Source organism: Macaca fascicularis, chromosome 19 (genome assembly GCF_037993035.2).
Source record: "Macaca fascicularis isolate 582-1 chromosome 19, T2T-MFA8v1.1".
Lineage (NCBI taxonomy): Eukaryota > Metazoa > Chordata > Mammalia > Primates > Cercopithecidae > Macaca > Macaca fascicularis.
The window spans coordinates 64,481,587-64,494,124 of NC_088393.1; the positions used below are offsets into that span (position 1 = coordinate 64,481,587).

The 12,538-nt window shown below is 41.1% G+C and overlaps 1 protein-coding gene across 3 annotated transcripts; it reads left to right on the forward strand.

Annotated features, from left to right (window-relative positions):
- The first annotated feature begins 1 nt into the window (after position 1).
- On the forward strand, positions 2-11,994 carry ZNF470 (zinc finger protein 470). 3 transcript variants are annotated; one of them, XM_065534981.2, is made up of 7 exons: positions 2-565; positions 1,290-1,415; positions 3,082-3,173; positions 6,657-6,730; positions 7,148-7,274; positions 7,392-7,487; positions 9,458-11,994. In XM_065534981.2, exons 5-7 carry the CDS (start codon positions 7,241-7,243, stop codon positions 11,326-11,328), a joined length of 2,001 nt encoding a protein of 666 aa, XP_065391053.1. In that variant the 5' UTR covers positions 2-565; positions 1,290-1,415; positions 3,082-3,173; positions 6,657-6,730; positions 7,148-7,240; the 3' UTR covers positions 11,329-11,994. The 3 variants fall into 3 exon arrangements, with proteins under 3 accessions (XP_065391053.1, XP_015297048.3, XP_065391054.1); XM_015441562.4 differs by lacking the exon at positions 6,657-6,730; XM_065534982.2 differs by lacking the exons at positions 3,082-3,173; positions 6,657-6,730.
- The last annotated feature ends 544 nt before the right edge of the window (positions 11,995-12,538 follow it).

The following is a 12,538-nucleotide window of genomic DNA, read 5'->3' on the forward strand; positions in this document are numbered from 1 at the left end:
AGAGAAGACCCGAAGCCGGGCAACCGCGCGCCCCGTCGGGTGCTGAGGGGAAGGCGGGCCTAGGCGGGGCGGCGGCCGAGGCTGGGCCGGGGCGCGGCGAGGGCGGTGTCCCGGCTCCTGCGTGGGCGGCGGGCGTGAGAGTGCGCGTGTGGCCTGGTGGCTGTGAGTGCCCATAAGTGGTGAGCGTGTGGTGCGGCGCTGAGCTGGGCGAGCGCGCGCGGGGATGGCGGCCCGGTGTTGTGACTGCCCGGTGCGTGGCCACGAATGTGCGCCTGCGTGCACGTCCCGGCGGCGTGCGGAAGGTGGTGTGTGATGGAATGAGTGAAGCACGTTAACCGGCCGAGAGCAGGAAACCTGGCTGGAGGAGGCTTACCCCGCCCTCCCCTGTATCAACTGCCTAGAGCCCAGTGTGGGCAAAGCCCTAGACCCTGGGGAAGGTACCCGGGCGGGGCGGCCTCGGCTGAAGCATTTCCCGTCGGCCCTATCTGGAGGGGGCAGAGCTCAGGACACGACTCCATGTCCACAGGACAGCGAGGAGCGAAGACCATGGGAACAGAGTACACAGGTGAGCGTGACAGATGACGGATGCAGCTGCAGGAGTGGACATTGAGGTTTTGGGTGCTGTCCTTTGGGGTTCAGGTGCTGGAGGAGGATGTCTCCGGTTTCTAAGGCTAGTGGACCCGGAAGTCCAAAGATTTGGAGGGTCACCTTGGGTCAGAGTGGAGCTGGGTTTAGTTAGGGAGTGACCTTGACTTGGCCAGAGACACCTAACCAGATACCTGACTCAGGTCCTTGGGATATCACTAAGGGCCCAGGGGAGAGAACACTACCCGTTATATTACCCACTATAGCATTACCTCTGAGTACTCTGCTGCTCTTCAAGGAAGAGCTCAGCATTTAGATTTTTACCCTTCAGAGCGTTGTCCCATCTATCACTGTAGGATGGGACTTGGGAAGAAGGCGAGATTCACAGCTTCACCTAGGAATGCCGAGGCATTCCAGCCTTTCTACGGGTTAAACACGTTCTAGTCAGTAACGGAAGCTATCCCCATTCCTTGGGCTTCTCTCCCTCCCCTCTGGCCTCCTACTCCAATAAAGAGAAAGGGGGAAGAAGGGCTAATTTTAGCCATATTGTTCTTTGCTTGTTTAGCTTCCTGCATGCAATAGTAATAGCTAATGTTTAATGAGTGTTTATAATGTGCCAGACACAGTTCTAAGACGTTTTGGGAGCATCAACACCAAACTTCACAACATTATGAAGTAGGAACTACCTTATCTCTTTTTTACAGATGAAGACATTGAATCATAGAGAGGATAAGTAATCACTAGTAAGTGGCAGAACCGGGATTCAGATCCAGAACAGGCTGACTCCAGAGTCACTGGCTGTCATGTAGTCTCCCCAACTACTGTCTCAGGTAGGTTTCTTACCCACTTATGACAATTGAAGAAACTGAATCTGAAAGGGTTAAATAACTAAAGAGTTCATATCCCGGAACCTCTACTGAGCAGGTTTGGGGTTTTTTTCTTAAAAACTTTATGACTGTAGGCCAGGCACGGTGGGAGGCCAAGGCCAGTGGATCTCGAGGTCAGGAGATTGAGACCATCCTGGCTAACACGGTGAAACCCTGTCTCTACTAAAAATATAAAAAATTAGCCGGGCGTGGTGGCGGGCTCCTGTAGTCCCAGCTACTCTGGAGGCTGAGGCAGGAGAATGGTGTGAACCTGGGGGGCGGAGCTTGCAGTGAGCGGAGATCACGCCACTGCACTCCAACCTGGGTGACAGAGCGAGACTCTGTCTCAAAAAAAAAAAAAACTTTGTGACTCTAAGTTCTTAGGTAAGATGGAGATGATAATATTCTATACCTTACAGTACTGTCATAAGGATTAAATGACCTCATACATGTAAAGCACTTGGTATAGTCCCTGCCATGTAATGTGTTCATTTTTATCATCATTATGATAATCCTTTGAGAAGGCAGTGGAATTTAGATGAAAGAAACCAGAATTCAGATACTTTATCCTCTTCCTAATTAAGGAAACGTGGCTCAGTGGAGTCAAGGGACTGCTTCAACACTGTAGTTTGCCACAAAACAAAATGAGATCCTGGGCCTCACGAGGATTTTTTTGTTTAGTTGTCTGCAAGTCACATGGACTCTGTTGTAACAAAAGGAATGCCTCCCTCTGGGAAACATGGACTTCTCCAAGGAATTTGTCTCATAGAGTCTTCACAAATCCTGGCCAGTTGCACAGAGGACATATTTTCTGCTATTTTCTGGTGTCTGAGCAAATAACTTTTGTGGTAGAGTTAGCCAGACCTAGGTTAGGGACTGTGTTTCTTTATTTACAAACTCGTGTGACTTGTGAAAAAGACTTGACTTCCCAGAGCTTTCATTTGTAAAATGGTGACAGTATACCCTATTCTGATTGAAGATTGTGGAGATTTAAAGAGAGTATTAATATATACAGCACAGACATGGTGGCTCATGCTTGTAATCCTAGCACTGTGGGAAGCCAAGGCAGGAGGATTGCTTGAGGCCAGGAAGTTGACCAGACACCCAACTCTATATTGCCTCAAGCAATATAGTGAGCAATTGGGCAATATAGTGAGACCCCCATCGCTATAAAAAGTAAGAAAAAAACTAGCTGGGCATGGTGGCACACGCCTGTAGTCCTAACTACTTAGGAGGCCTAGGCAAGAGGATAACTTGAGCCCAGAGTTTGAAGATACAGTGAGCTATGAACATGTCACTGTACTCCAACCTGGGCAACAGAGTGAGACCGTGTCTTAGAAAAAAAATGTACACACACACAGAGAACACCTAGTATTAATACATCTGTTGTTAATGAATTGGTGGCTGATGGGAAGAGGGGGTCAAGATATATTATGCTCATCCTGAAAACCCAGAGCAGAGGGGAACCCCAGCTATATATTTCAAATCTCCCAAAGAGCATCTGGACTGTGGGGTGGGGGAGTTGGAGGGAGGATTGTGAGTGAGGACAGAAGAAGCTGAAGGGAAGAAAGCATTTTTAGACTGATTATTAGTGCTACTTGGTTTCTCACTACTACTTTCTCATCCCCAGCTCTGCAATGCCAGAGTAAAGCTCTTCTCCAAATGAAGAGCCAGGAAGAGGTAGAGGTGGCAGGAATTAAACTTCGTAAAGCCATGTCCCTGGTGAGTTAGTATTCCCCCTGTCGCCACTAAAATAGTCTTGCTTTTCAGGATTTGGCAATGCTTGTTGTCTTCTGAAAATTTTGTGCTTAAGAGTTCCACCCTGAGGCCTGTTTCCTGTTTCTTCCCTTTCTGAGATGTGATGGGGTTGTGAGTGAGTGAGAGACTCACACAGCCCAGTGCCCTCTCAGAGGTTCCTTCTCTTCTTCCTACTCATTGTTTATTTTTCATTCAAGAAATGACCCAGTCTGAGCCCTTCCCTTGTGCTCAGTCTTTTCATAGGCATCCGACAAAGCAGAAGTGCAATCCTCAGAGGAAATTTCCATGCCTAGTTCCTACGTCTCAGTCCTGATTCTCAGAGAGGTTATAATCTGTTGGAGAAATGAAAAGGCAGCAAACACTTACGCAGTGTGATAAGTGCTGCAGGCAGAGAGTAGACTCACAGTGGAATACTTGGGAAGGGCCATTAATAGCCCATATGATATCTTTGGGTGAATTAGAAAAAAGATGCGTCTTCCTATCTACTGGTGAAGCTCTGTGACAGGCCGCACAGTATGGCAAGAGGAAGTCTACCGTATTTTAGCTCCTTCCTGCCTCCTTGGTGAGGGATCCTTGAGCAGGATATAACCTGCACCATCCTACGCACTGCTGAGCGCAGGAAGGGTTGGGGGAACTTCACAGAGGAAGTGATTCCTGAGTTACGCCTTGAATGAAACGGAGGAAGTGCAGGCACAGGTGGAATTGGTGGCATTCTGATCGGAGTATGCAAAGGTTTGTTCTCCCCATTTGACCATGGAGCCGTAAACATCTTTAAATGCCAAGGAATGTTTTACATCCTTTCTTCTTTCTAGGATGAATACCATAATCTGTTTAGTCAGCCCCTTGATGTTCCATAGGTAAATTGTTGACAATTATCTGCTATGAATAGAGTGTTGCAGTAATCATTCTTGTGGTTGAATTTTTGCCCTCATCTCTGATTATTTTCTTTAACTAAATTCCTAGTTTTTCATTCCTTGTGGATTAAAGTTTCTCAAACTGACCCTACTCCAGAACATTTTAAATTTTATTATTTTTATGGCCAACAATGGAAGCTTCAGAGCTACAGTTCATGTTCTGATTAAGATAAACTGCTAATCTAGTTTCACCAGCAAATTGCTTATTGTAAGAAAGTATTGAATTTGGTGTACAAACTTAGAAAATTAATATTTTTTTTAATGGAGTAGTTTGTTTGTTTTTTTTTTTTGAGATAGAGTCTCACTCTGTTGCCCAGACCAGAGTGCAGTGGTGCAATCTTGGCTCACTGCAACCTCTGCCTCCCAGGTTCACGTGATTCTCCTGCCTCAGCCTCCCAAATAGCTGGGAATTCAGGCATGTGCCACCACGCCTGGCTAATTTTTTTTTTCTTTTTTAGTAGAGATGGGGTTTCACCATGTTGGCCAGGCTAGTCTCAAACTCCTGACCTCAAGTGATCTGCCAGCTTCGGCCTCCCAAAGTTCTGGTATTACAGGTGTGAGCCACTGTGCCTGGCCAAGTTTTTTTTTTATAATAGGCATAACAACTTATGGCCAGAGCATGACATCTTTTCTTAGGTATAATGCCACAAAACATACACTACCAAGGTAACTTGTTTCTTAGAACATTTAGACATTTTAAACAAAAACATTCATGTCAGTTGCCAGAGGAAAATATTTTAAGAGTGGCGGAATTTGTCATAAAGGTTAAGATGAACTATGCACACTCCACTCTTTTTACCACTGAAAGTTGCTATAAAACCAGGACAGCATGCCTGTAACAGCAATCTGAGGTCTCTGTAAAGTTAGTAGCAAGCAGGCTGGGCACAGTGACTCACACCTGTAATCCCAGCACTTTGGGAGGCTGAGGCAGGTGAACTACCTGAGGCCAGGGGTTCAAGACCAGCCTGGCCAACATGGTAAAATCCTGTCTCTACAAAAAAAAATAATAAATAGCCAGGTGTGGTGGTGCATTTTGGTAATCCCAGCTATTCGAGGGGCTGAGGCATGAGAATACCCTTGAACGTGGGAGGCAGAGGTTGCCATGAGCCAAGATTATACCACCGCACTCCAGCCTGGGCAATAGAACAAGGCTCTGTCTAAAAAAAAAAAAAAAAAAAAAATAGTAGCAGTCAGATTGGGGAAAAAGCCCCAGATTTGAAGTACCACCAGACCATAGTGCATTTACCTTCAAGAGACCAAAACCTGCAAGTGAGTAATGGTGTGGACAGAAAGAGCTGCAGGAGAAGCCTTCTAGTCGATAATCAAACTGCTGAAAACTAAAGACAAAAAGTCTAAAAAACCAGCCACTGAAAAATGATGAAGAACTGTCAACCTAGAATACTATGTCCAGGGAAATAGCCCTTAGGAATGCAGATAAAATAGTTATTCATAGGAAAGAAAACTAAGAACATTCACTGCCAGAATTCTACAAGAATCACTAAAGGAAGTTCTTCAGATAGAAATTATGCCTGAAGGGGACTTAGAGCATCAGGGTGAAGGAAGTGCAACAGAAATGGGAAATATTGTTTGTAAATACAATAGACTGTTCTCTTGAGTTTATAAAAATATCTTCAATGGTTAAAAGCAAAGCTAATAGCTCAACTAAACAGAACAGTATTTTAATATAGGTAATCTAGATTCAAAGACCATGTCTAAACTATTGTAGCATACTACAGTTAGGTAAAATAAGATGTAAGAACTATTACTGAAATACTAAATGAAATGTTTCACCTGTTCTTCTTGGCCTCCTCCTCTTCCTTCTCTTTGTTTTTTCCCTTCTGTCTTTCTTCATCCTTATAATAGGCAACAATTCTCAAGCAATTACGTCATGCCAGGCACTTTAGACCTGTTTCTTCATTTAATTTTCACAATGCTGCCGTGAAGCAAGTACTATATTTCCATTTTTCAGATGGGAAAACAGGCACAGGGAAGTTAAACTTGGCCAACCTCACCCAGCTAGTCAGTACTAGAGACCAAATTCATTGGAGTAATCTGACCTTTTTTCTGATTTATTCAAAACTGGTATTTATTTAAAAGTCTGATGTTGATATAAGTGAAGTCATGAAATAAATTGAAAATCTGCCAGTAACAGTCCAGTTAATCACCTTGTGGGTTGGTTAGGAAATGGAGCTCGTGTAACAAAATACAGGTTGCTTGATATGTGCTCACATTACATTATTTCTTCTGATAATTTGCCATTAGATTATCCAAAAACAACTTTTGGGCATGTTGGCTCAGGCCTATAATCCAAACTCTTTGGGAGGCTAAGGTGGGAGGATTGTGACAGGCCAGGAGTTTGAGATCAGCCTGGGCAATATAGTGAGACCCTGTCTCTACAAAATAAAGAAATAAATAAAAAAGGAAAACGAAAAACAACTTTGCAAATGTGTTCTTCTCTCCTAATACAAATATATTTTTATGTCAGAAGAAAAGACTATAGCTAGGTGTGTTTTTTTTTTCTTTCATTTTTTAGGCATACCCCTTAACATCTCAAGAACACTAAGATTTCTTAGAAAATATTGTGGAGATTGAAATCCTGTTCATCAGGTCAGCATCCTTCCTTGCAAGTTTTTCTCACAGTTCCAGAGCTCTTTAGTTTCTCCATGTAGAGAAGTGATTTAGCTCCTAACATGAATAGCATTGCATTAGCACTTGATTATATCCTGTTTTGAATGTAGTCAGCATTTTTTTAATGGTAATGTATTCTCACCACCTAGAATTGCAAATGTTTGAAGAGCAAGGGGTATCTCATTTTTTTCTTTTTCCTAATATGTACAGCATTACAGCATAACTAGGCAGAAAAGTTGTCCAATAACTTACCTGACCTGGATCATTTAGACCCTTAGTGCAGTTACTTATACATAGTGTTTTTAATCCCAAAGTGAGAACAGCATAACCCTTTACCCTAGAGCCACATTGGAATATGAACACTGAGTGAGCAAGATTATATTTGTGTCATTTTAGGGTTCAGTGACTTTCACAGATGTGGCCATAGACTTTTCCCAAGATGAATGGGAGTGGCTGAATCTTGCTCAGAGAAGTTTGTACAAGAAGGTGATGTTAGAAAACTACAGGAACCTAGTTTCAGTGGGTAAGAGTATCTTCCTCCTTTTGCCTCCCCATGACTCAGTAGTCTTTTATGCCATTATCAGAATTTCCCACAGTCTTCCACAGCATAGGCAATTTTTATATGTTTTTTTACATGCAGGTCTTTGCCTTTCTAAACCGGATGTGATCTCCTTATTGGAGCAAGAGAAAGACCCTTGGGTGATAAAAGGAGAGATGACCAGAAGCCTGTGCCCAGGTAAGTGCAGGATACCTAGAGATAGAGGAACTGTTCTCAACATGTTCTTCTCTCTGAAATTTGTTGGAAAACACCTCTCAAACTCCCTCCCAAACTGAAACTTGTCTTCTAACACTAGTTTTTGAATGGTTATTCTCTTCCCTACTGGTGTAACATACCTCCTTTACCTTTACTGATTTCTTAGGCATACCAGGGTCTATTTCTGAGCTCTTGTTTTACTGATATATACCTAATTCTACTCAAGCACCATGTTGTTGTCATCATCCCTGACTTCAAACATTTCTGAATCCTTTAGACAAGCTGATGTTTAGTTTTTGGAACTGGTTTAAATATTTTCCTTTCTTTAAAAGGTGAGTTTATTGAGTTAACATGTATTATATCTATTTTCTTCCCTTTGCCTTTTTCTCTTTTGTATTTCTTTTGTTATTTATTCTTGTTTTGTTGTTTATTAGGTCTGTTTTTTCTCACTCTCTTCTTTATACCACCCAACCTTTGAATTAGAAAAGTTTTTAGTTCTGTAAGTTGTTACCTTTATGTCTTTATATATTTTAAGATCATTTAGAATTTTTCTGCTTGATATTCCAGACATTATCTTCTGCTACCCTTACAAAAGATGAAGAAATTAGCTCATGAATATTACTTTCTTTCCCTGTGTACGTCATTTCCCCACTTATATTGTGCTCACTGGGATTTTTGACCCAGGGTATTTTATTCAGTTTTTTCAAATTGCCCTTGCTTTGTAGCTGTTTTACTGATTTAGAAAGCTAGATAAGAGACAACAGAAATATATTGCAAGAAAATGAACCTCAGATGAGATGGTTCTGGTTTAATCTGTGGCCTGAAGCATAGACTTTTCCTACTTTCAGTTCTTCATTTTGTTTTATTTTATTTTACTTTTTAAAATTAGAGACAGGACCTTGCTATGTTACCCAAGCTGGAGTTGAACTTTTGGGCTCAAGCAGTACTCCCACCTCAGCTTCTTGAGTAGCTAGGACTACAGGAATGCACTACCATACCTGGCCCTACTTTTCAGCTCTTACAGTTCCAAGAAGAGGATTGTGGGTTACTTGTGGTCCTAACTATGTATGTTAATAAATAAGAAATAATGAAAATCAGTAAACATCCAATTCACAATATTAGAAAAAGAACAAAAAGAATTTAAGGAAAACCCAGATAAGTTATATGTAGTGATTTATACTTCTGCAAATAAAAGTAGGGATAAATGAATTAGAAACAGTAGCGCTACTGAAAATTATAAAGTTTTGTATATACTTCATTAGAAAACCAATACAGTATATAAACTGTAAGGACAAATGAGAGGAAACACAAAAACAAAATAATTATAAATAACCACACATGCATAAGAACTTAAAAGAATCATATGAATCTATTTTCCTCAGCTCTCCATAAATAATTTGAAAAAATAGATGATATTCTAGGAGAATATAATAATGTAGGTTACCATAACTGATACCAAGAGGAAATACAACATTTAAACAAGTAGGTTACCATCAAAGAAATGTAGAATATTGTATAGGAACTGCCTCCCCCGAGAAAAGAAGCCACGTCCCCAAATAGTTCTTTAAGGAAAAATATCACCAATGTTGTTTCAATTGTTCTGGGATAGAGAATAAAAAGGAGAGCTTAAAACATTTTCATTTATGAATACAGCGTATCCTCTGATACCAAAATCTACCAAAATAGCACCAAAAAGGGAAATTAGAGACAAACCTCAATTATCAATATTGGTTCAAAATCTTAAAAGGTCATATTGAAATAGTATACCATGACCAATGAGGATTTATCATAGCAGTGCAAGGATAGTTGTATCACCTAATCTTACATAAGAACCATAAAAACATGTACCTCTGCTTGTGGATTTCAATAACTATGTGATTCACATTTTCATTTTCGAAGTTTCCATTCTAGCATTTAATAAAGGAGACATTTGCTTTCTTAATATCTTTCAGACTTGGAGTGTGTGTGGGTGACAAAGTCATTATCTTTAAACCAGGATATTTATGAAGAAAAATTACCCCCGGCAATAATAATGGAAAGACTTACAAGCTGTGACCTCGAATGTTCAACATTAGGGAAAAACTGTAAATGTGAAGACTTGTTTGAGAGGGAGCTTGTAAACCAGAAGACACATTTTAGGCAAGAGATCAGCACTCATGTAGATACTCTTACTGAAAAAAGAGACCACTGTAACAAGTCTGGGACAGTTTTTCATCTGAATACATTATCTTATATAAAACAGATTTTTCCCATGGAAGAGAGAATGTTTAATTTTCATACAGATAAGAAAAGCTTAAAAACACATTCAGTTGTGAAAAAACACAAGCAAGACTGTGGAGAAAAGAAACTTTTAAAATGTAATGACTGTGAGAAAATATTCAGCAAAATCTCAACCCTTACTCTTCACCAAAGAATTCATACAGGAGAGAAACCCTATGAATGTATTGAATGTGGAAAGGCCTTTAGCCAGAGTGCCCACCTTGCTCAACATCAGAGAATACACACAGGAGAAAAACCTTTTGAATGTACTGAATGTGGGAAAGCCTTCAGCCAGAATGCTCATCTTGTTCAACATCAGAGAGTTCATACTGGTGAGAAACCTTATCAGTGTAAGCAGTGTAATAAAGCATTCAGCCAGCTTGCACACCTTGCTCAACATCAGAGGGTCCATACTGGAGAGAAACCCTATGAATGTATTGAATGTGGGAAGGCTTTTAGTGATTGTTCATCCCTAGCTCATCATCGAAGGATTCACACTGGGAAAAGACCCTATGAATGTATTGACTGTGGAAAAGCTTTCAGGCAAAATGCTTCTCTTATACGTCATCGGCGATATTATCATACTGGAGAGAAACCGTTTGACTGTATTGATTGTGGGAAGGCTTTCACTGATCACATAGGACTTATTCAGCATAAGAGAATTCATACTGGAGAGAGACCTTACAAATGTAATGTGTGTGGGAAGGCTTTTAGCCATGGCTCATCTCTGACAGTACATCAGAGAATTCATACAGGAGAGAAACCTTATGAATGCAATACCTGTGAGAAAGCCTTCAGCCATCGTGGGTCTCTTACTCTTCATCAGAGAGTTCATACTGGAGAGAAACCCTATGAATGTAAAGAATGTGGGAAAGCTTTCCGGCAGAGCACGCATCTTGCTCATCATCAGAGAATTCATACTGGAGAGAAACCTTATGAATGTAAGGAATGCAGCAAAACCTTCAGCCAGAATGCACACCTTGCACAACATCAGAAAATACACAGTGGGGAGAAACCTTATGAATGTAAGGAATGTGGTAAGGCCTTCAGTCAGATTGCACATCTTGTTCAGCACCAGAGAGTTCATACTGGTGAGAAGCCTTATGAATGTATTGAATGTGGGAAGGCCTTTAGTGATGGCTCATATCTTGTTCAACATCAGAGACTCCACACTGGCAAAAGACCATATGAATGTCTTGAATGTGGGAAGGCATTCAGACAGAGGGCATCCCTGATTTGTCATCAGAGATGTCATACTGGTGAGAAGCCTTATGAATGTAACGTTTGTGGGAAAGCCTTTAGCCATCGTAAATCCCTTACTCTACATCAGAGAATTCATACAGGAGAGAAACCTTATGAGTGTAAGGAATGTAGCAAAGCCTTCAGCCAGGTTGCCCATCTTACTCTCCATAAGAGAATTCATACTGGAGAAAGGCCCTATGAGTGCAAAGAATGTGGAAAAGCGTTCAGGCAGAGTGTACATCTTGCTCATCATCAGCGAATTCATACTGGAGAGTCATCAGTTATTCTCTCCTCTGCCCTCCCATACCACCAAGTCCTGTAGATTCAATCTTGTAAATGCTTCTAGAATCCATCTGCTTTTTTCCAGCACATGTTCCATCATCATAGTCCAAGATGCAACCATCTCATCTGGATTTCTGCAGTAGCATAACTGTTGCCCCTTTTGCTCCTATCAAGTACACGTTTAACACTGTAGGCAGCCTAACCTTTTAAAAATAAAAATATATATTTACTTTCCCATTTAAAACCCTTGATTTGGAAAATATATTAATCCATTTCAAGGGTTTAGCACACACTGGCATATAGTTACTGCTAAATAAATGCTAGCCATTAAGGTAAGGTTTCCTTACAAACTGTCATATTAAGCAGCAAGTAAACCAAACCAGTAAGTCAAGACTAAGATTTTAGAGCAGACAGAAGACTCTAGTCTGATAGAGAGGAAAGATGAACACACTCAGAATTGAAAGATGTATAGTACACAAGGTAACATGGTGGCTTATCACTCCCTCTGTGGCATTGTTGAGCAACTCTCACTTGACCTGACACTGAGAAGAGAGAATCAGTCAATTAGAACAAAAGCTTTTAGCTGGGCACAGTGGCTCATGCCTGTAGTCCCAGCACTTTGGGAGGGCGAGGCAAGCAGGTTGCTTGAGCTCAGGAGTTCAAGACCAACCTGAGCAACATGGTGAAACCCTATCTCTACAGAAAATACAGAAATTAGCCAGGCATGGAGGTGCACACCTGTAGTCATAGCTACTCAGGAGGCCGAGGCAGGAGGATTGCTTGAGCCCAGGAGGTAGAGGTTGCTGTGAGTCATGATCACACCACTGCAATTCCAGCTGGGGAGCAGAGCCAGACACTGTCTCAAGGAAAAACAAAAGAAGAACAAAAGCATTTGGTAGAATGTAGGACTAACCAGGGTGGTTAGCATTAAACTAAAAGTAACAAGCCAAAAAAACTTGAATAGATTAATAGCCATGAAACAAACTGAAAAGGGTAATTCAATATACTTTCACCTTTATAAAAGTACCACAGACAATTCCTGTGGTAAAATTATTCTAGCATAAAATAAAATGCAATAAGACCTTCCATCTGGTTCCATGAGATTGACAAGACATGCCAAAACATAAAAATAGGTACACTGCAATTAATTTCTGAATGTAGATATTACAACTTAAACTTATTTTTAAAATATTTAAAAATAGGAAGGCTAGACATGCCTCTGTATAGAAAGGCTGATAAAAATATTTCTC